The 25,439-nt window shown below is 40.2% G+C and overlaps 1 protein-coding gene across 1 annotated transcript in view; it reads right to left on the reverse strand.

Moving 5' to 3' along the window:
• Positions 1 to 25,439, reverse strand: part of reln (reelin) — a 244,660-nt gene that overhangs the window by 170,615 nt on the left and 48,606 nt on the right. The window contains exon 2 of the mRNA XM_052097389.1: positions 21,718 to 21,825. Coding sequence (XP_051953349.1) covers positions 21,718 to 21,825 — 108 coding nt within the window. The remainder of the gene's footprint in view (positions 1 to 21,717; positions 21,826 to 25,439) is intronic.

Genomic DNA, 25,439 nt, shown 5'->3' on the forward strand with positions numbered 1-25,439 from the left:
TTATCCAGGTGGATGCTGCACACTGGTGGAGGTTCAGGAGAGTCCCCTGTTCTCTGTGTAAAAGTGCTTTGAATGTAAACGAGCTATAAGTGTATAATTCATTCATTCAAAATATGCAAATATGAGTTGTGTTTATCTTTATCAGAACAAGAAATATTTTTGTTTTAAATGTTTCATATAATATTCATATAATATCAACATGAAAATAGAACAAATGACGGCTCTGAGTACCTCCCAGACATGATCATACAGGAGATGTCCAGGTAAGCACAAATCATGAAATTCATCCACGCAAACCAGAGGTGTATAGTAAGGAAGTACAAACACTTTGTTACAGTAATTAAGTACAGTTTGTTTTATATTTGTACTTGAGTATAAATATTTCTTTGAACTTGTACTTTCACTTTACTATATTTTGAACAGAAAATTGATACTTTTACTTCGATAAATTTCTCCAGACCCTTTAGTTACTTTTGCGACTGAACACAGCAAAACAATAACAGCAGTACCTGCAAAAATGCATGCAGACTGGTGACAGTGATGTGTGATTTGTTGAAAGAATCTTTTGAGTCAAATCTTTTAAATTTGATTCCTTTGAACTGAAGGAAAAGATTCAAAAAGCAGTCTGAATGATTAGTTTTGCAAATCATGAATCGGAATAATAATCACAAGCAAGGAAGCGCCAGATTACATGTTCCGTCATCTGTCTCTACTGGGGAAGACAAGAAACTGCTCCTGTTTAAATTTGTTTTTTGAATAATTAATTGAATAAGTTCAGGCTTAAACATTATGAAAGCTGTGAAATAATTGTTAAGTTATTTGCGATCAGTCTCCCGCATTTCCAGAGACCTGTTCATATAAAAGTCAATCATGCGAGTCAATCAACCAAGATATGACGTGTATGAATAAATTACCTGCACTCATGAAAATGTCCAACAATATTTATTTGTATATTTTATGAAGATGGATGAATGGTCTTTGCCTAAGCAAAAATAGTTTTCTGGTGGTTGCTAAAGTGTAATATTAGCTTTGTGGCATATTTATGCCACAAACTACCGTAATTTCCGGACTATTGAGCGCACCTGAATATAAGCCGCACCCACTGATTTTTAAATAAAATATTATTTTGAACATAAATAAGCCGCACCTGTCTATAAGCCGCAGGTGCCTACCGGTACATTGAAACAAATGAACTTTACTCAGGCTTTAACGAAACACAGTGTGGCAGCGGGCGTGGTCAAGCTCCGTCCGGAGAGAAAAGCGGCAAGGGCGCTTACACCTGAGCTAAATTATGTCTAACACCGTGTCTAATTTGAGTAAGCATGGGAGAGCGGCATAAAAGGCAGCAGCCACAGAGCTGAGAAAGTGACACACGCCAGTCTAGTGTTGGCGATAGAAGAATTGAGAAACTTTATAAAATTGATTAAACATTGCTGTGACCATTAAGCCTTACCTGGAACGTCAAGTGCCCTGCTGAAAACTGTCACACTGGTGCCCGTGTGACAGTTTTCCCAAGAAGGACACGTGAAGCAGGGCTCTTGAAATTAGACACCGGTGTTAGACATAATTTAGCGCAGGTGTAAGCGCCTTACAGCTTTTCTCCCGGACGGGCGCTTGACCACGCCCGCCATGCGACACACGGCTTGTAATAAAACATTTGCAGTAAACAGTAGCCTACCAATAAAGTCATTGGTCACTATCTTCCTCGTCCTGTGCACATGAAACCACTGAAGTCATCTCCTTCGGTGTCGGAGTTGAATAGCCTCAGCTTTTGTCTTTTTGCACTGAGTCAATTCCTCACGCTGCTGTTTCCAACGTCTTATCATCGACACATTAAGACCAAGCTCCCGTTCAGCAGCTCTATTTACTTTTTCAACAGCCAGATCAATCGCCTTCAACTTGAAAGCAGCATCATATGCGTTTCTCCATGTCTTTGCCATGGTGAGGGTGACAAAATTACTACCGTAATCAGAATGATGGGAAGTTTGAGCGCGCTCGATGTAATCTAAACAGTAAACAAAAAAAGTTGTTTTGACCTTAACCCGTTCGGCAATTTCATTGGTCTAATGAAAGCTTCACACCGGCAAAAAACTGAGCACGTCACAGAATGGTTTTTTTTTAAATTTTTTATCAAATTTGAAAGCGGGAAAAATCCATATATTAGCCGCGTCATTGTATAAGCCGCGACGTTCAAAGCGTGGGAAAAAAGTTGCGGCTTATAGTCCGGAAATTACGGTACTGTTAGTGTAATGTTGTAACTACTGTTTTCTGGATGGTTGCTAGGGCATGCTAGGCAGTTGTCAAGGTGATCTTTTTGTAGCTTGAAATGTCTGGCCACCATTCGCTTGCATTGCGTTATTTTTTGTCAAATTAATCGAAAGTGTTCTTCTGCTAAATGCTTGCAATTATAAGTTTCAACCACCGATGTCACTAGAGAGCACACAGTTCCATAGTGCAGCTTTAAAGACAATGCATTTAAAAACAATTTGGGATATTTGCTTAGTTTGTATATTTGAGAAGTAAGCAATATTAATATGGTGGTTGGCTTTGGGAAATGAGGAATTATTGAGACCCATGATGTATGAGTGGGATATGATTTGGGAAATATCTTGATTTTGCAGTCGGGCTCCTTGTATGTTTTCTAAGACAATCTCTCGCTCAGTCAAATAGTATTCCACATAAATACTGCTGCATTCAATAAATGTTGCATTCATACTAGGGCTGTCAATTATTTCATATTTTGAATCAAATTACATGATGTACCTTTTATTCAAATTAATCACATATTAAAACAATATGTATATAATCATTAAAATTATTATAAATACAATACAAAATAAATATAATCATTAAAATAATTATAAATACAATACAAAATAAATATAATCATTAAAACACATTACATCATATACTGTACATTAATTGTGGCAGCAGACAAGTAATGCAAAATAGTATTTGTTTAACAGTATTTCCATATTATTGAACATAACCGTATTATTCACCTAATTCAATCTGCACTATATATTTATTTATTTATTTTGTACTTGTGTATAAGACAGATGCTTTTGGAGTGTCTTACTTTGGTTGTGTCGTGTCTCACTAGATTTCAGCATCTCTAGTCATAAGCGCTGTGTTTTTAGGATCAAGTGAAACACAGTCTCGAGACCCCTGTGTTCTGTTGTATTCAGTCCAGCTGTCTTTGACTGCAAGAGCAAGTCATCTGTGGAAGACTGTGCTGCCTTTTCACATTGGTTTGAAGAGGTGTATTTCGGCACAGCTAGAGATGCACTGACTGTCCCCTACTGCCACAGAACCCCCCAACAGTGTAAGTGAATAGTCATCTAAAGTCAGATTCATCAGATTAATTCATTTGTTCTTGTGGGTGTGGTCTTTAGGATATTTCCCAGTCCAGGCCTTCTAGCTGGCGTTGAGTGACGCAATCACACTTTAAGTGATGTACGTAATTCAAGAGCGAAAGCTTAAGATCAAGCTGTCTGACGAGTCGGCTGGATTTAAAAACAGGAGATGTTCTGCATGATCGCGTGATTGCTTAATTTATTAAAGAGTAAAGGAGGACTGATTTTCACTTGAAGTGAATTAGTACGTTTTTTTTGCATTGTTATAGCAACATCAGGAGTTTTGTACGTTTAAATTAGGCTGCTTGAGCATTCAGTGTAAGATCAAGTTTTGAAAAGTAGTGCTGCATTCCATTCAACTCGGAAAGTCGGATTTTACAACTTCCTACTAGGAAAAGTGCAATGGAATGCATCTTTAAGTCAGAGTTACAACTTGTAGACTCATGCAGAAATTCTGAACTCTGATTTCACCGAGATACAGGGGCATGATGTCACACAAACATGTCGACACTCAGGGAGATATACAAAGTAAGTGATAAACAATCACTTTATTAAGTAATATCGATAAATGAGTTTCCACATTACATGATATTAAAGCTTGTTTAACAAACGCCTGTAGAAACAGGTGTATAAAACATAATAATCTCTTTTGATAATCGTACATATGAAGCACAAATGCTAGCGCTGCAACATTGTTTATCAGTTGGGTTGCTAGGAGACATCTCTGATGAGAGTCAAACGCCTGCTAAGCTAACGGGAGCATTGCAATTTTGTTTTCTTAAACGTCATCTTCCGAATATCAGGCAATGGAATGCATTTATGGTGGAGATATAAAGTAGGAATATTCCACATACAACTTGAATGGAACGCAGTATAACCGTGTACCCTGACAAAACAAAATGCATTGCAAGCAATATTTAAATCACACATTTTATTAGATAGATTTTTCCAGGCATTATAGACCTCCCATTATAGATTCTTATGAAAAATTATGATTTTTGAATGTCTGTTCAGAAGATGTTCATTTCACAAAACAGTTTAATTTAGGCTTGCTGGAGCATTAAGTGTGGACGTGTTTTTAAAATGTCAGTGTCACGGTATTTAATCCTATGTCTCTTCCTTGTCTCGTGCCTTGTTCTTAGTGTGTGTTGTGTGGGTGCGTGAATGTGTGGGCGTGTTGTTTGTACCATGATTAGCGCTCTGCCGCAATCACTCCTCTCACCAGCTGTTACTCATTCCCATTCCCTTTAAATTCTCACCACTCTCTCATCTCCTTGTCAGATCGTTGTTTGTGATGTCCGGTGTTGTTCGCTCTTCAGAGTTCCAGTCCAGTTCTCTCGTTGTCCCTGTTTCGTGTCCTGTTTGCTGTTACCCGGATTCGCCGTGTCTGTTCAACACTTCTCTTCACTCTTCTCACCACGATCATCTGACCATTGGAGACTCTGCGCCACTAGACCATCACCCCGGACTTTTCCCCTATCTTCTCAATTTGACTGTCAATAAACTAATTGTCAACTTGCAACTTGCTTCCTAGCTTCATTACGTCACAGTCAGTTGGTATTACTAGTTTACTGCGACAGAATGTATGATGCCCAAAGGCATAGGGTGTCTTCTTCATTGTGAAACTGTGTTTTCTTAATAGCATGAATCACACAGAAGGCCTAGACTTTACATGCACGGGCCACCACTGGAAGAAACATTAAGCTGGTATATCAAGCTTGAATTGTTCTGATGGTAGAATCATTCCTTATTATGTCATTACGTATGGTTCGGGCCATGATTAATTACATTATTTCGTTTTATGCATTATTTTTCATATGATTTATCACACTAAATTAAAAGGTTAATAAATCAACAGCCCTAATTCATACATTGAAATTGAAAACATTTTACATACAGTATGTAACCTTTTAATACAGTCAAATATCTACTTTTTGAGCCATTGTGTCTTAGTCAATGTTATTTCAATGTTGCACACTTAAATGTTTTTACTTGCACTAAAAAAGTGGTCAGAAAAATGCAATGCTCTCCTACATTTATGATAATTTTAGTATAACTGTGCTTATTTCCATAGGTGATGCAAGCAGCAGAGGGTGGCAATAGACAGACAATGTACAGTTTTTGGCCCTTAATAAGGAATAATGTATATATTTAACAATATTGACATTTTTTGTCATTTCAGCCCTACAATTTGGTCAAAAACTACTAGAGCACACAATACTTTATTTCATTTTAACAATTAAATGTTCCAATGAATTTGTAAGAAAAATGAAAAAGTAATACACAATTATTTCCATGTCATTAATGATGTTCAGATTAAACTTCTCTCATAGGACTGAAATAATGGCACCAGTCTTAGCGAAACCACAAATAATGATATGCACTTCCTTTCACATGCAGATAGACGAGCCGTCTCTCATGATTAATGACAGTTAAACGCCCTGAGAACCTCCACAGCCCACCCACACTTCAGCTGAAAGAAAGTTATCATGTCCTTTCTCACACTCTTACGTACACTCACTCAGCAAAAGGCAATATTTGATCGATATTTTCCACTTGTTCTAACTCTGTTCAATAGCCTTGTGTGAAATTTCCACTCCAAATGGCCTCTAAATGGAGCGGATAGATGATTTGGCGAAGAGCAGATGGGCACGGGGTGGCACAGACTGGCACACATGATGCACACTGCTGCTCATTAAAATGCATATTCATAAATTCAACTCAACACATATTAGTACGATAAAACACAATCTGACTCATTTCTGTTAACTGCGGGATTGTCACTATGAAGTCAATGATACTTCATCTGAATTTACTATTGCTAATGAAAATGTATGAGTTCAACCAATGGTTTCCATTACATGTTAAGAAAGCTTCCAATAGTAAGCCACTGACACATTGCATAATGCTTAAAATAAAAGTAGTTAATGTACATTTGAATATGATTATATGTGAAAATATACTGTATGAATAAAAGATTTGTGACATTTCTAAATTTTTGAAGTGTTACCAAATACTTTTAAGGCATCAGATGTTTGTTAGTGTCAGTAAAGAAATGTTCATTCAAACTTGTGTTGTGTTGACAGTGTTTGTGTTTACACACTGAAATCTTAAGTGCACTCTTGGGTTATTCATCAGTGTTTTTCAAGTGTCACTTCAAGAAAAGATTCTTTCTTTTCTCCTCAGAGGTCAGTTCTCTAAATCCTGAACCCTCCTCCACCACCCATGCAGTCACATCTCAGTCTCTCTCTCCTATAGATAGCACACATTTTCCACTCTCACACAACCGGCTCACCATCCATCTTAAATGGCCTTAATAAAGTGGATGAATATTTATTAATCAAATATACATTACAGTATGTGAATTGATGTGTTTAGTTTCATACACAGAATCTGGCCCCTTCCGTGCTAGAAGACCGCTGTACCACACAATCATAGAAGCATATCTTCTTATAAGTGTTGACATCATTGATATGAATAGTGTTGCATTATGTGTAATAATGTGGCCAAAATCTGCTTTATTCCCCTGAGAAACTGACACGAGTTCAGCTTGGACCACAGATACTGGAGATCCAGAAGCTTCTCGATCTCTTGGCAACACTTTCCAGCTTCACCATTGGTCTGTTTCATAATCTGCCAATCATTCTATACTGCTATTGTCATGGCTATGACAGAAATGCTCTTTGTGTTGCCAGGAAGAAGCTGTGTGCCCGATTCTGAAATGCAGGGTGCCCGGGGCTGAGGAGTAGGGAGGGCCTGACACAATGAAATGCGGATTATTGGCTAGAAGACAATTCGGCCACCTGGGGGATGTGTGTTTGTGTGTTTGTCTGGAGCTTCACATAATCACACATAATATTTATATGTACACTCCTATCTGCACACATTTATTTTTGTGGACTTTGGACTTTAAGGAACCCCCTTCAAAGGGCTTGTGATTGTTGGGTTGTTTTTGTGTCCTGTGAAAGTCTGGTTAGCCGACTGGCTATTTGGAACAGATTTCAATGGGTCGATCAAAGGCTTTGTAGATAAAAATGTGTTATGTATATTTAATCTGAGAAAATACAACATCAGCACTCTCTCTGCTAACTACAGTAATATAATCACAGCAGTTTTTATTGTCTTTGAAGGAGAATTATGATGGTTGTGAGATGAATGTGTTTTCGCATTCCTAGTTTTAATATTATTCTTTATCTGAGCATTTAATATACAGTTATCATCTAACCATCAACATCATCATTTCAAAAACACAGAATACTGACTGCAATGCCGCTGTGAGGTGATAACATTATTCAGTGACCCCTGACCCATAACCCTGACTCTGCACAATGAACAATGACCCTGACTGCTGCTTGTGGTCCATTACAATTTGTCTTGTAAGATTTATAATGTGAATTTTGCTGATCAAAACATTTAATATAGATCCATATTTTGAATACTTCACTATTTGAAGTTATACGCTCAACAGATTTACATAGGTTATGACACACTATAGCACTAAAACTCTGGTGTAAAATGAATAGGAGATGAATATAGGAATATCTCCTTTTTTCATTCTTCAGCCAAAATGCCATTAGGCCAATTCTTTTTTCTAGCTTTCATCATTCCTTTATTGTTTAGCATTGTTTGTCTATATCTGGGACTGAAATTGTAATGTTTATTTAACGGATTCCACTTCATACAGTATGCAGTTCAGCATCATCTTACACTACTATCTCTGAAACATCAGAGAATATCAGTGAATACAAGAATAAAGTTCAGATGAAAGAAAGCAGCAATGTCAAATGTCCCACAGTGTGCCAGAGGGGCTGTTTCATCCCTGACACTGCTGAAGCTCTTCAAGCAGGCTCTCCCGGGAGGCTTTAGCACTAATTTGAAGTTTAATTTGACGTGACTCTTTGGCTAATAGTGCGTGCTGGAAATTAATTAATTTGATTTGACTTGTGCTAATTTTTGATTCCCACAAACCAGCTTTCCCTTCGGAGCCTTGCAAATAAACACAAGGCGGCCTAGCTGGTGGAGATGTTGCGGTGTCACGGCGTCAGAGAAGACGTAGAACAGATGAGACAGGTGGGACGGAGGCAGCCCCCCAGAGAACGGGTCACATCTGAAGATCTTTGAGCACACATACACTTTGGGATGCGGGGTAACTGGTTTCTGACATTTTCATGCAACAGACGGCAACAATATAATGAAGAAATCCGGATGATGCTACCAATATGTAAATAAAGTCATTTATTTTTCTTTTTTTTAACATTTGGGTCACTATTGCCCCCATGGATGCCTTATATAAACCAGTTGGTCTACTTTGAATGGATGGGCTTTTAGAACAAGAAAGTTAAGGACGGTTTTGCTTTCAACTGAGCCATATAAAGCTTTTGAGAGTGCACCTCATTTCTCTTTTCCATTAGAAGCATTTTGAAATGGCTCCTTTTTTCATTTTCCTCAGAGGAACTTTAAAAATTGAACAGAAACTGAAAGTGCATCCTGAAAAACATGTAGGTCTTCATGACAAAAACAAATCTTTCAAGGGAGAGAGAGTACAGAGGGATATATTTAACATACTGTAAATGCACTGTGATGTGTCATCTGAGATTATTTCTCTATCTCAAGGACTATAGCATCTATATTGACTAACAGTGAGTCAGTGTGAAGCAGTGGGTGAAGTTTGCAGCCCCCACACATATATCCACTGATCTCTATCGAATCTACTAATACAGTAACTACATTCACACACATTCCTGCTGTCTTTATCACAAAATCATTCAATACTGATACAGATATCACTCACTATACAAAAACTACCTTCAACCCACCAGGCAATATACCAGCAGATTTCAGTACATGAGGAATCAAATTTCAAGTTTCAGAACTCAAAACGTCCTCTACAGTCCAAAAAGAACATTTATTGTTTCCAATCTGCAAAAATGACTAATTTTGAAAAGTGGAAAAGTATTTGGTGCTCATTGGAATAGCTGTCCCCCAAGAATGATGTAATGATGGAAGAGTGGTAATATTGTTCATCTAGTTTGCTTTTAACCAATAAAAAGTTTAAGATTGAGTAAGTAAGTTGTTTAAGGTCCCCAAATGTTTTTCCTGGTTATGGAAAACCTGTATCTCTGCATAGCATTCTGATGGATCCCAACATTTGAAATGAGTGGCATATATTTATTTAAACAAAAGTTTTGAAGTTTTTAAAAAGTTTAAACTAAAGATACATTTTTAACTAAGCTTCCATATTGCAGCTTTAAGAAAACCCTTGACATTAGTCTTACAGTTGTAACTAAAGCCAAGCACATACTGAACGACTCTGTATTTTGTTTATGGGGGACTATTCCTTCTTGACTAAAGCTCGGTTTACACCAAGTATTAAAGATGCATTTGGGGTGATCCGATTAGTGTACAGTACACCTGGTCGTTTCTTTTGACCACTTGTGTTCAGATTTTGAGTTATTTTAGTGGAATACCTACAGTTGAAAATAATGAGACTTGAGATGTAGGTATTGTATTATAATATTTTCCTATAATATAGGGTATCTTGCTTCTCATTGCTCTCTCTCTATATTTCATTGGCTGAAGCTCATTATTAGTCTCTAGCTCATTGGGACAATGTGCACACCTGGCGACTCCTTGTGTAAATTGTCAGCTATACGCTAAGCTAAAATGCTACATGCACATGTTTCAAGGCACGATCATATTTTTTACCAAGAAAATTCACTAAATTCGTTAGATCATAATTTCTTTTTTCTTGTAAGATCTTTGATATTAGTGCAAAAATCATATTCTTGATAAAAAAAAATTATTGTTTTCCTGTAAAAATATATAAAAATCCTTGAAACAAGATCAGTTTCATTAATCTTGTTTTAGAAACAACACTGCATAAGATATTTTGGTTTTCCAGAGAATGTATTTTTAACATATGTATTTTGTCTTACTGTACTGGCTGATTTTGTCTTTGACTAGACTGAGTTTTTATAGTCAAAAACAAGTGATAAAAATCTACCAGTGCTGAAGAAGTAATCCAAAGTATTTAGAATACATTACTGACCTTGATTAATCTAACAAAATATGTTACAAATTACATTTTACTGCATGTATTATGTAATCTGTAGTGGAATACATTTCAAAAGTAACCCTCCCAACCCTTCTTACAGGTAGTCTGCATCTTGTCAACTACCCGTGTGTTGTTTCCGTAATTTATAGGAAAACCAAAGTTCTGCCACACTGGCGAGTTCAGCGTAGATGGCACATTCTCAATCTCTGTGTTGCTGCCATCTGCAGTCATTTTCAAATAATGGAAACGCATTTGGCGAAGTACAGCTACAATTTCACAGAAGATAAAGACTGTGCCCTCTGTTGAAAGTGTCTGTACTAGGCTTAAGGGTTTTTGGTTTCTTGCAAGTGGGCCCTGATCATCGGGGGGGCTCCTCCACCCCAGTAGGAAAGCTCAGCAAAAACCGCTAAAGGGGTGACATGTTGTTCTAGGTACATGCGCAAATACATTTTTGTCAGGACTCTCAGCGGTTCACTTTAGAGGTCCGCTGGGTTTGGGTCAGTTAGGGGCCGTTCACACTGAACGTGTTTTTGTGTGCGTCTGCCCTGTTTTTCCATTATTTTCGAGGGAGGAATGTGACAGGGCGAAGAGCGAGGCCGGGTCGTGATTATACATACCCGGTCCCTTATCAGGCTAATTAAGCCTCCGAGAGGGATAAAGGCCGACTGTGGAAGGTGGTGAGACGAGAGAGAGATCGTTTACGGTCAGCTGACTGTCATGTGTGTTTGTGTTGTTTGTTTAAGTTTTTTTATTATTTAAAATATTATTTATAATGTCGAGCTGGTTCTCGCCTCCTCCTTTCCATTGAACTGCTTTACAATTATTAACTAGATTTTTTTTTCATTAAACATTTTGAATGTATTGGCTACAACGGGTGATAGGATGAATTTAAAATGATGATTTAAAATCAATTTTATGTCATTTTAAGCCAAAATTTTCTAAATGGGGCATCATGTTGGTTGGGTGCTTGGACAATCAGAAATCGTAACCACTAAACTAAGTGGTGACTTTAACACTCTCAGCAGCACTTGCGCAACAGCATTCATCTGTGAGTTTAACAAGACTCAGCCATCATTCAACCATCTGCAAAGTATTTTTTCAAATTGCTTGGCTCGTTGTAACGTGGTGTATTCTGCCGGGCCGACATAATTGTTTAGCTTACCTGACTGGTTCCCTGTGGAGTGACACTCCAATATTAAAAACTTGAACTGGTTAAACTCTTCTATTTGTGGCTGAAGCAAAGCAAGTTTCTAATTTTATTTTAATTTTTTATCTTTTATGTAATTCAAATTTTCGAATTAATCGTGAAAGAAAGCAGCTGCAAAATGTCTCTCTCTCTACCTTAAGGAAAAGAAATTGAAAACAGACAGTTTTGTAATAAATGGACTGAAAAATATTTGTTACATTTTATTGTTCCGTAATATTTGGTTTTACTTGATGGCACAAAGCCAGAGTGTTTGATATGCAGCGAGTGTATCATGGAAACAAAGGAATACAATTTGAGAAAGCACTTCAAGACCAAGCTCATAAACTTCAACATGCATTTTCCTGCAGGCTGTGATGCTCGCTGACATAAAGTGCAAAGTTTGACAGATATTTATGAGCAAAGATGAGCCATCATGGTCTGTACCTTGCAAGAGAGGTCTACATCAGCATCTCTCCGTGTAGCATGGATCCTCGGGAAAAAAAAAAAGTTCACCGACTCAGAGACCATGAAATATTGCATACCAGACGTTGTACAGAAGATTGGGATCAGAAACAACATAATAGCATCTATACATAAAATACCGATGTCTGACAGAACAGCCAGGAGAAGAGTTGAAATACTTTCAAATTATGTTTTTGAAACTCTTTTAGACAAAGTAAAAAAGGAGGTGATGTCACTAGCCCTGGATGAATCAACCAGTGGTAGTAATTCTATGTCTCTACTTGAAAAATGTTTATGTTATGTGCTTCCGGGAGTACCTATTGGGTCTAATTCCGTTGCACAGCAACTGGTGAGATACTTTTTTCAAAAAGTTGTTTCACTTTTTACTGAGCATGGACTAGATTTGCAAAGAGTAAATATACTTGTTACAGATGCCGCTCCTTCAATTTCAGGGAGGGTGCAAGGTCTGTATGCGCACCTGACCGAACTTGCGCCACAAATGAAATCCCTGCACTGCTTAATCCACCAGAATGTTCTATGCATTAAACTAAGTGGTGAATTAAAAATTGATAGTGTTATGTCATAATTCATTTAATTCGAGAAACTTCAATCCTACAGCATTGCTTGTTTCACAGGCCCTTATCAGACATGTCTACTGGGGCCAGTGGTAGCTCAGCGGTTCAAGCCCCAGCACCGTGAAGATACCACTGTTGGGCCCTTGAGCAAGGCCCATGACCCTACCTGTTCCAGGGGTGCACTCTGACCCCAGCTTCATTGGGATATGCAAAAACTATTGCATTTCATTGGCTCTGTACCTGTACTCCGCACAATGACAATAAAGTTGAATCTTAATCTACTGATCACTCTGATTTACTCCAACATATCAATGTTTGGCAGCTAATAAGGGCAATGCACTGAAAAGGTTTTGTAAAATCGGGAAAGAGATTGAGGAATTTTCTTCGTGACCATCATCACAAGAAATCCACCACAATTCTATCTCAAATGCGTGATGAGACCTTCATGACAAATGTGTTTCTGAGTGACATCATAAATCATTTGCACCGCCTTAATCTGGAAATGCAGTGAAGGGAAAACATTTGTGTGATATTGTGAAAAAAAACATGATGGATTTAACCACAAGATGGACTTGTTTTTAACTAGATTTGACCACTGCAAAAATGCTGCACTTTCCAACACGACGGAATTGTTAGACAAACTTCGTTCAAACCTTGCAGCAAGATTTGACGACTTCAATATACCAACAGAGTTGATGCACTATGGATTTTCTGGGGATTTTGTCTGGGGGATTTGTGCATTTTTGGGTTAAACTTAATCAGACCCAGTTCCCAAACACCAGAAGTTTGGCGATTTCATTCTGACTATGTTTGGTACAACTTACACATGTGAGTCAAGCTTCTTGCATATGAATGCAATGAAAACAGACACGCGTTCCTCCCTTACAAGAGAGCACCTCCACCAGCACTTGAGTATTACTCTTACTAATTATGAGCCAAACTTTGTAGCTCTTTCAAGGTCAAACAAGTGCAATTTTAGCTATTAAAATAAAAAAATTAAAAACAACAAAAAAAGAGCACTGGTTATTAATTGTGCATGTATTTATGTTTAGTGGACATGAGATCTAAAAGTAACAAACAATGTAATTCTACAGCCTATATGTTTCAGAGCTTATTTTGAGATTTTTTTAAGTAGAATGTTGATATTTTAATCAGTGTTAACATTTTGCTCATACAATGTCAATCAATAGCAATTTTAGTGTTCAACAGGGGGAAAAATACTAGTTCCCCTTCTGTCGCTCACTTCGACGTTGTGTTGAAGAACCGACACTAGGGGTCTCACTTGAGTGCCAAATATACATCTGATCTATGAAAAAAGGCCAATGAGAAGTTTGCAGACAGAATTTGCATGTCCCGCCCCCGGACATACGGGTATAAAGGCGTGGAAATGCGTCTATTTCATTCAGAAATTTTCTTCGGAGCAGATGGTCGTGTATGCAGCGAGCTGCAAGACACAGACCTGTTCCTCTACCTCTGAGCGATCTGCTGTTGGATCTTCGGCGCACTTCAGCGGCTTTCTCCTTCTCTGCACGGTAGTGCAGTTTGCCCCTGGGCGTTCGACAGCACTAACTTAAAAGAGTGTTGTTAAAAGAGTGATTTTCTCTAAAAGAGCAATACACAGCGGCGTTGAACATCCTTTATAAAGATGCCTTTCCACCCCTGTGTAGTTCCTGGATGCGGTAGAGTGCTCCCAGTCTCGTGTGTCTGGGCTGCGATCACACCGAGGCAGCGTTTGTGGATGGTTCATGTTCTCACTGCGAGAGCATGATCATGACAACGTTGCGGTCACGGCTTTCCTTCAAACGAAGGAACGCCACTCCAGCCGCCCCGCGGGATTGAGGATGACGCGGCTGACGATGGAGACGATATGGGGATGGCAGCGGGCGGAAGTCAACGAGCGTGCCGGGGGGCGGGCCCCGGCACACTCGTTGACTTCCGTCCGGGCTCGAGGCAACAGTGGCTCGCCTCACAGCCAGCCTGCCTATCCTCTGGAGCCCCCCAAGCTGGATGAGCTCGCCGCTGCATCGGAGAGCGGTCCAGCATCTGACGAGGGTGACTTGTCTGGGCTGCCACCTTCGGGCCAGCACGCCCAGGCTGAGGCCGACGCCCTGATGTCCGACATGCTTGCCCAGGCCGCTGCCAGCGTGGGGCTGGACTGGAACCCTCCATCCTGCCCACAGGCATCACGGCTGGATGTGCTGCTCACAGCCACGCCCCCCCGGTCCCTTTCTTCCCAGAGGTGCATGATGAGCTGACGACTGCATGGAGAGCACCCCTCTCCACTCGTCATAAAGCCCCTCGCTCATCCGCTCTCACTACCCTTGACGGTGGAGTGGCCCACGGGTACATGGCAATTCCCCAGGTGGATAGTGCAGTTGCGATCCACCTATGCCCCCAGAACGCCGCTACCTGGCGGGGTCGCCCTGTGCTCCCCTCCAAGGCCTGTAGGACGACGTCATCATTGGCCATTGCCACCGGACAGGCCACTTCCACCCTGCATGCCATGACCCTCCTGCAAGTCCACCAGGCCAAGGCACTCAAAGATCTGCACAAGGGTAGTCCTGATCCCGATGTGCTGCAGGAACTGCACTCAGCGACCGACCTCACCCTCAAGGCCACGAAGGCCACAGCGCAGTCACTCGGGCAGGCAATGGCCACACTTGTGGTTCAGGAATGTCATCTGTGGCTGAACTTGGTCGAGCTTGGACTTCGCCCAGTAGTTCTCCATGGTGAAAAAGCAGACGGAGGCCATTTCACATATCTTCCCTGCGAGAACATGACCATGGCAAAGATGCGGTCGTGGCTATCCTTCGAAAGCCACTCCAGCCGCTCTCTGACCCGGGCCTTCTACCTACAGGTATGATGCAGGGTTGGTTAGCGCTGGAGGCAATTTGGGGACCCCAATGGGTGTGGTTCCTCCGGGCAATCCCCCACGGACCTCCCATTCCCCAGCACGCTTGTTTGCCTGTTCTGGGATAGTTCTGGGATGAGACAGGAAGTTCGCCTCAGGGCAAGTTTAATGTCTCTTTCGGAGCTTGTGAGCAGGATGAGCTCTTGATCACAGCATCGGAGAGTGGGTTGGCGCAGTCGGACACTGAGGAGTCAACTGGTCTTCCACCTTTGGGTGTGGCCACCCAGTATGAGGCCGACGCGGAGCTGACCGCCATGCTTGCCCGAGCTGCTGCGAGGGTCAGGCTGGACTGGAACCCTCCACCCTGCCCTGAGCCCTCGTGGTTTTATGATTGGTTCCTGGGTCCGGAGCGCCACTCACGGCCGTGCCCTGCCCCGGTCCCATTCTTCCCAGAGGTGCACGAAGATATCACAAAGTCATGGAGGGCACCTTTTGCTGCCCGGACCTGACTTCTGGGTTCATCTGCTCGCACTACACTTGACGGTGGGGAGGCCAGGAGGTACACAGAGATTCCTCAGGTGGATAAGGCGGTTGCGATGCACATGTGTCCACAAAACACTGCAACCTGGCTCACCGAGACTCCTGTCCAGGGCCTGTAGGTCTGCATTCTCTCTGGCGACCAAAGATTACAGTGCCGCTGGACTGGCCTCCTCTGCCCTGCATGCCATGGCCCTCCTGCAAGTACACTAGGCCAAGGTATTGAAAGGGCTGCACGTGGGTTGTCCTGACCCCGAAGTGATGCAGGAGCTGCTCTCGGGAACCGATCTCACCCTCCGGGCGATGAAGGTCATGGTGCGGGCACTCGGGCAGGTGATGTCCACCTTGGTGGTCCAGGAGTGACACCTATGGATGAATCTGGTTGAGATGAAGGACGCCGAAGAGGTCCGCTTCCTCAATGGACACCATTGAGGACTTTGCCCAGCAGTTTTCAGTCGTGAAGAAGCGGACAGAGGCCATCCAACTTATCGAACACACAAACAAACACAAAAAAAACCTCCAATGTTGTTTTTTGGAATGTGCAATGAAGATCTGCTTGCAAAAAATTATGCAACGTATGTTAAAAAAAGTGCTTCTATTTAATTTGTTTTAAGTTTGATTAGGCAGTTTCTTTCTCTTATTATCTGAACTTCAAGAATTTATTTTGTGTATTAGAGAACTTTATACTGATAATAAATAATATTTTGCATTTTGCTCAATCATTTAAAAAAAAATAAAAAATATTTCACACTTTGTCATTTAAGTGTTGTTATATTGAATTGAGATTGCACTGAAATGTGAACCTCACATCATATAGCAAACCGAATTGTCTGTCGACCATATCCTCCCATCCCTAAATGAGATACATAATGAGCACACACATTTTTACTTGCATGTACTGTCAATATGTGTTTTACTGTGCTGCGATTTATGTGTTAAAATTTAATCGATGTGTGAGCATTGTGTGTGTGTGTGTGTGTGTGTGTGTGTGTGTGTGTGTGTGTGTGTGTGTGCGTGCATGTGTGTGTCTGAGTTCTTGTCAGCAGAGTCAAAGATCAGGCTGATCACAGAGCTGCTGAGCTTTTGAAGTCTCTGAGGGACTGACAGTTTTTCAACCCCATCAGAACACACACACAAACGCACACATGTTGGTGCGGCTATCCTTATGAGGACTCAACATAGACATAAGGATTTTTAGACTGTAGGAATTATAGATTATATCCCCTAACCCTACCCCTCAACTTAACACTTAACACACACACAAAAAAATGGAGACACTAGAAATGTCCTCATAAACCACATTTATAGCATAATACCCTTGTAATTACCAGTTTGTAACTTAAAAATATTTACCTCCTGACCACTGGATGGCACCATTGATCAAATTGAAGTGAACCAGAATAGAGTATTCCAGAGAGCTGTGAAATAAGTAAGGAATAATTGATGACAGTCCGTTGAATTATTGAAAAATAATGCACACACCGAGGTGGTATTGCCCGGGTGTGCATTATTTTTTAATAATTAAACGAGCCACTGTCAAATATTATGCTAATACCATGGTTACCACAACTTAAGACAGTAGTTAAGTTTAGGGTTTAATTTCAAGACATTTTCAGTTTTTTGTCCCTAAAACACTCTTGTGAGTGGAACTACTTTCTTCCATCACGGATTCAGCGTCTTGCTTTGATACAGCCCAAGACTTTGTTACTAGTTTGAACACATCAACTAGCAATGGAAGCTTACGCTGCTTTAATGGAGTAACAAGGTAGTGTGTGTGGGTGTATGTGAGCGAGAGAGAGAAACTGAGTGAGATTGCTTGTGGGATTACCTCTGTTTGTTCTGGCTCTAGTCAGCATTAACATTGCTTCAAATTGCCAAGATGTAAGTTTAAGTAGGCTACTCTTCTCAGCAGCAACGAGTGTTGCCATTGTTGTATATAGATTATCTGTTCCTAAACAACTGTTCCATCCCAACTAAGTCACAGGGGTGTGCATGACATTTTGCTCGCATTTAGGGTTAGGGTCCTCATAACGATGCATGTGTGTGTGTGTGTGTGCAAGGGCACTTTTTAACAGAAATACATTTAGGAAGTTATAAACATTGTTTGTCATTCTTATCCAGTGTACTTATCCAGTGTCTTTGTTTTATTTTATTATTTTGCTGTGGTAACCTGTTCTGCTCTTTGAAATAGCTTAAATATTTTGATGTGGAACCGTTATGCAGTCAAGACCTGGGTCTACTTCATAGCCCTGCATTTACTGAAAAATAACTGCACACATTTGAACATCTGTCAACCAATCAGAATCAAGCATTCAACAGACTGGTGGTTTAAATGTAAAATAAAATCATTACTACTGTAGTGATAATCACATGGCCATTTGAAGAGGTAGACCTCACACAAAACACCAAAGTACAGTATGTGGTGAATTTGATCACACATCACTTAAGGTGTACGTGTGTGTGTTTATGAATGACATGTAACCCTTCCCTCCATTTACCTTGGGACACCAGCTAAGGAATTTCACCTTAACAGTATAAAAATGATGGACAATTTGATAAATTAGAAAGATGTAAATTGGAGGGAATGAATCATCTGAATAATCTGAAGGATTTGTGAGATCCGGCCTAACCTTTAGAGCCCTTACCTTATTATCAACACAAAGAAGACACAGTTGTAATACAATTAATTTTATTTACAAAAAAGCTAACAACTGCTAAATGGGACTAATATGCTAAAACCTACAACAAGTGGTTAAGAAAAATTGCATATGATGGAAAGATGTAAATGGTTGAGTTGGATGTAGCAACAGTATAGCAGAGATTTGGTTATTTTATGGGAGGATAAACTGTTATTCATCTATAAACTAATAAGGTGAAGACCGTATCTCTAATTAAACAAATAATTCTAAGATTAATTGTAAAATATTTGGTACAAAGCTGATGCATTAGAACATTAGAAAATCATAAACTGATAGTATACACGTATGCCAAGATTTCTAGAAAGATGTTTGAATAGAGATATTTATGTTCTTTTTGATTGTGCGATGAGTTTGGTGATGGTGACATCTTCCATTGGTGGTTCAGGGCCACTCTAAAGTTGTAAAGGAGCTGGATTTCATTTCAACCGGCTTGAAAACAAAGTGCTGCTGATTTCCTGGAGAACCACGAGGGTCCTTGCAATCTGGAACATGCAGACGTGGCCCTGACTCCAGTGCAGAATTTCCTTAACAATCTGGAAATTGCAGATGAAGGAAAACTTGAAGAAACTGTTTGCTTGCAAAAGCTTAACCTTGTTACTGGAATTTCTGTAGTTATCTCCCTAATATGGGGACTCCGAACTTGGAGTGAGACTTGGTACTTGGTCAATCTGTTGCTGTCTCTCTGGACTGAAGACTCTCACAGACCGGAGACTCAGAACTTGGTGAACTGGTACTGCCTTCTACCTCACTGTCTGGAGACTCAGAACAATGCTGTTGAAACATACTATAATAGCTTTCATTTAAGGAAGAGGTTTCAAATTGCTGCCTTTCTGATCCAGTGTTCTGATTGGCTGTTGGAATCAGAGGTTGCACACACAGTGTTAGTTTCAGTTATTTGTCATTTTCAAGGATCCAAAGTTTTTATATGTGGAGATGTGTCCTTCTTTTGGAGAATCTCTTTGTTTCAGTTGCTCAATCCAAATGGCCAGGCAAATTAACAGAACCAGTTTGATGGTCGTTAGATGTCCTGCAGTCATTCACACCTAGGGTTTAGGGATGGGGAGACTGGGTGAACAATAGTGAATCTGGTGATGGGATAAACTCCTCTGCAAGGCCCTTTGTCTTCAAAAAGGTGCCTAGAAATGGTCTTTTCAGTCTTTTGTGATGGCAAAAGGCATCTGCTTATGTAAGGCCTGTTCACATCAATAACCTGATCACATCAATGTGAAGATTCATCCCCTGTAGTAGATGAAAGGGCTTTGGAATGCCTTTGTCTTCTTGCTGTCTACTATGCATCTTATTCAAACAGATGGATATGTGAACTCATATAAACACCAAGCCATAACTACACACAAATGCACAGGGTACGTCAAAGAGTTTTTAAATGAAATGCTGAAATGTTTGTCAACATCCCACTCACATTCTGTCAAGTTTGATGGCGGTGTGATGGGGGGGTATACATTGCCTCAGGGATGCCTCATTCACAAGTTCTTCCTCCACCTCTGGCTACAGTTCCCTTTTGCTCTGCTAGAGCATTATACCAACTAATTTAGTCTTGCTGTCAATTACTAATATTTCTCTCTCCACTTTAAAAGAATAGTATCCCCAATTAAAATTCTGTCATAAATCACTCACCCTCATGTCGTTTAAAACCCATATAACCTTTTTTCTTATACATTTATTTTTAACTCTTAACAATGGAAGTACTTCAATAAAGACAAAAGCCACTGCGAATGAGCTTCTCTCATGCACTTATGAACGTACAACAGATTTTCATAAAAACAAATCTTGTTTCTCACCTAAACCTATTGTCCCCATGAACTCCAGGTGTATCACAACATTACACAATTTGATTTGAAGAAAATCAGTGTTTGTAAATTGGACAAAAAGACAAAAGATATAAGACTGTGTACTTAATGTCTTTAATGAGGGAATAAACCACAATCCCATGAAGTATTGTGAATGATTTTATCAAATTAAATACTATATATTTAAATTTGTTTGCAACATATCCAGATATTTACACATATATAGTTAGTTTAAGAGTGTATAAGGAGAGAACCTTTATTAAGTCATTCCCCGTGTATCTCGGTCATAGCAGAGCTCTTTTGCTGTGGTATGTCAGCTGTGACTCTGATTTGTGGAACGTTTCTTTCCTGGACCATGGGTATTGTAGTTCTTCATCTGCAATTCCACTATTAAACATGAAGTTAAAAATGCAGACTGATGGCTTCAAAAGAATCATATACCATGAATTAACCCTTTAACAGTGGAATACCTCACAGGGGTCAAAATCATCATCCTGAGAACATGTCCCAACCATTTTCAGCCTGATCTCGTGAAATTGACATGAACATGACAACATTTGAGCAATTCAAAATGTATGTGCATGTTTGGCTGAAATGTCCAGCTGGGGGTGCCAAAAGGGAGTAAAATGGTGTCGTATTCAGATGAGGTTTTCAGGTGAATTTTAGATGGATGTTTTTATAACATACCTCCCTAATGTAACATTTTTGCGTCAACCTTACCATTAGTGATCAAAATATGAATGAGACATTTAAAATAAAACATTCTTACCTTTTCAATGCCTAAACCTAATCATTAGTGTTTAAAAATGCAGAAGCAAAATAAAAAAATCAAATTTTCTTATCCAACCACATAATTTCATGCTGCTTTTATGACTCTGTAATGTTATGTGTCCGCTTGAGTTCATTGCCCCTGATGAGATTGCATTAGAAATGCCAATGCTTTGAGATTAAACATAGTATCTTTAATGCTGTTAAATTAAATTAGTAGTTACACTTCTCAGCAAATATCATGATCTGGCATCAAACTTATGTTACTTAATGAGCACCATCATGAAGCATGGAAGATTGACTTTTGAGTGGATACAAGTATTCATTGTAAAATATGAGCTGTAACCGCTTGAAAGATTTTAATGTTACAGTAATGTAATATTTGGTCTGCAAGTGTTCAATAAAGTAATATAAAACTTACCAAACCCAAAGGCTGAAGATGCAGAGATTGGAGAAGACTGGACAGTGGTGGAGGTGTAGAGACCGGTGACCAGCAGCCCATCAAAGTAGGTACTGGTTGAAATCGTCACTGTATACACACAGAGAGGAGAGATTGGGTGTATGAAGAGATGGACAAAATTTTCAACCAAATCTGTAAAATACCACAATAGTGTAAATTGAAGGTCAGCCTGTTTAAATAGGCCTACAGTACTTTGGTGCATTTTGTGAAACAATAATTGCCAAAAGATGTTATCAAAAGCGGTTAACAAAAGTTGACCCATGCTATTGTTATTTGTGAAGAAACTGTAAATTGTTAACTGTAGAACTGATCAGCTTTAGATATTATTTTGAGGGACTGACCCACCAAATGGCACTATATGACAGCTGTTCTTGAACTTAACTCAAATTTGAGTCACTTTACAATTTGTTAGGGAATTTAAACAAGATTTTATTTGTTGAATGGATTCAAAATCACTTAAATGAACAAAGGCGCCACTAAGTAATTAATTTAGCAGATCCTGTAGCTCAACTGACCGTGGTGCTGTCAATGTTAAGCTCATGGTTTCTATTCCCAGGGAGTACAGACATTAAGACTACACAGAAAGCATGGCTTCCCGAAACTTTCATAAGAAATGTGGCAATGACAAGTTTAATATGTGTACAAATAATAAATTACATATCACTAATTATGCATTTTAATATTTTAGCAAATAAAAGTATCAAATAACACACATCACTACCGTTGCTGTTTGTTCAAGTAACGCAACCCCCTCCCCCTGTTTTGCTATTTGCAAAACAACAGTCTTTGCTCCCTACTTTTGAAAAGCACCAGCTACCACTAGAATACATCCACTGATAAAATGTATACCATGAATGTATTGTAAGTTACTCTAGATAAAAGCATCTGATTATGTACAAATGTAATTGAAATGTAAAGACCTTTTGAGCAAATCAAATTGGCAACTGTGAGGTTACCAGCACACACATACACCACACACACACTTATATTTCAAGTGCATTAGTGTTAACATGAAATCATTTTAAATATTTGTATGTTAATCAACAGGGTGTCACAGATACTGTCTATAGACTATAGATACTGTCTATTGATCTCAAAAGTCAAAAGACCCTTCATAAACTTATAAAACCAGAAATCAATTAAAATTCTTGATTTTACCAGATTCTGAAATAACATTATTACGATGATAATTGTTCAATTTTATTTTTCCTACTCATATAAATGACTAATCTTGCCTGACCTAAAACCAAATTTAGCAGTTGAAAAACAAAACTCTTCCTCTTCACATATTTAAAACCAATTTAAAATCCCCATAGAAAAAAAATATTTAAAAGAATTAAACGAATTTGTAAAATCAAAAATAAAGGCTTCAATCTAATACATTCCATAAAAGCATGAAAAACTGTTTCTCTCTTTAAACAAAAAGGACAATCAGCACTAACCTCAGGATTTAGAGTTGAAATAAAATCATTAACAGCAATAGCACAGTGACGATTTCTCCACTGTATGTCACCTTACCATTTTGAGGACACTCACTGTCTTTTACAGGGATCTTCATTCAGGTTTTACATTCTCTTCTACATAAAGTGCATTGCACCAAGACGTGTCAACTTTATTATTCAGAACCTTTTTGTTAAAAACTTAACACATGCTTTATAAAATGCTTTACGAGGATGTACATAAATCCAAACACAAGGGTTTTTAGGCTTCTAAAAAAGGCCCCTTACAACCATCTAGTTTAGGCAACACAATCAGACTTGGAAAAAAGTCCTCAATATTAGGAGTGTTTATTCCTCCATGAAAGACCATCAGTAATGTCTAGGTTACTGCCGTAACCTCCGTTCCCTAATGGAGGGAACGAGACATTGAGTCGATGTAGTGACACTAGAGGTCGCTCACTATCTGATCCCTGAAAGGGGTCGAGGGAACCTTGGGCACATAGCCCGGTTGTGGTCTCAGGATTATTTTTAGAGACTTCTGGACCGAACTCCATGCAAGTATTGCTGACAGAGAACGCCTGCAGTCCCCCGACCCTCTTGATGGAAGTGAGCGTGGTCTTCAACGAGCATGGTCTTTAAAAGGGGCTCTCTGAAGGCCCAGAAGGACCACGGAGAGGTCCCATGAGGGAAAGAGGCGTGGCCTAGGAGTTTTCAACCTCCTGGTGCGTCTCAGGAACCTGATGATCAAGTGGTGCTTTGCAAGAGACTTACCTTCCACTGCGTCGTGGTGTGCTGCTATAGCAGCTACGTACACCATCAAGGTGGAAGGGGACAGCCGCCCCTCCAAATTCTTCTGCAGGAAGGAAAGCACTGACCCGACTGCGCATCTCTGGGGGTCTTCCCCTCAGGAATAACACCAACTCATGAACACATGCCACTTCAGGGCATACAGCTGCCTCGTGGTGTGAGCCCTGGCCTGAGTGATCGTGTTTGCCACAGTGGGCGGTAGACCACTAAAGTCTTCCGCGTCCCATCCAGGGACCAGACAGAGAGGTTCCAGAGGTCAGGGCGTGGGTGCAAGATGGTACCCTGTCCCAGATAGAGTAGGTCCTCCCTTTTTTGCCACATTGGTGCTGTCGCGAGGAGCATGAGGTCCGAGAACCAAGTCTGTTTGGGCCAATCATCGAGTCGCAAGTGCTCAGGGGCAGGTGGAGTGTTCCACTCCAGCCCGACACTCGTGGTGGCCCGGGGCAAGCATGGTGGTCAGCTCCACATCGACCTCAGACTGGGTGGGCACACCCGAGAGCACTAGCCCAGTTGAGTCCTTGGCATCCAACATCACCAAGGCGCTTTCTGATGCCGCAATCGAAAGCTCATCAGTCTTGCAAGCTCCGAAAGAGACATTAGGTTGGCACTGAGGCGAGCTGCCTGTCTCATCCCAAAACTGGACCAAAACGAACGAGCATGCTGGGGAATGATCGGTCCGTGGGGGATTACCCGGCAGATCCAAACCCATTGGAGCCCCCAAATCACCTTCAGCGTCCACTGGGCCTCGTCCCCGTAGGTAGAAGGTCCGGTGCGAGGGACAGCTGAAGTGGCTTTCATCCAGAAGAAAGATAGCCGCAACTGCATCATTGCCATTGCAAGAACATGAACCATCTACGAATGCTTCCTCAACTTGATTATGGCCCACGTACATGAGGCAGTGATCGTGGCCATCAGAGGTGGAGAGATAACGACTGCAGAGGTCAGGGGCGTTCTCTGCAGCAACAGCTGCAGAAAGAGAGAAAGCCGCTGAAATGTGCCGTATATCCAACAGCAATTTGATTCTTTTGATGTGAATGGACCGGCAGAGAATTACAGCTGCCTGCTGAATCAACCGCTGGTCACCAAAGAAAAAGTGGTTGCGAGCCAGCTCCTTTTATACCAGCATGTCTGGGGGAGTGGCATGCAAATTCCACTTGCCAATTCTCATTGGCCTTTTCTCAAAGATCTGAGGTTTTTGGGGCTCCCAAGAGCGACCCCTGTACATCACATTGTCCATTGATTAAACCACCACATCATCAGCATAAGCTGACTAAACAAATTATTACAATTTATTTCACAGTTTGGTCAATTCAAATCACAAATGTTTTCTATTAATCAGTGCAACAATGATTCTATAGCAAGTGAATATAACATTCCAGATAAAGAACACCACTGCCTAGCATCCCTCTGAACCTTAAAAGGAGTGCATAAGCCACT

Source organism: Xyrauchen texanus, chromosome 29, assembly GCF_025860055.1.
Source record: "Xyrauchen texanus isolate HMW12.3.18 chromosome 29, RBS_HiC_50CHRs, whole genome shotgun sequence".
Taxonomy (NCBI): domain Eukaryota; kingdom Metazoa; phylum Chordata; class Actinopteri; order Cypriniformes; family Catostomidae; genus Xyrauchen; species Xyrauchen texanus.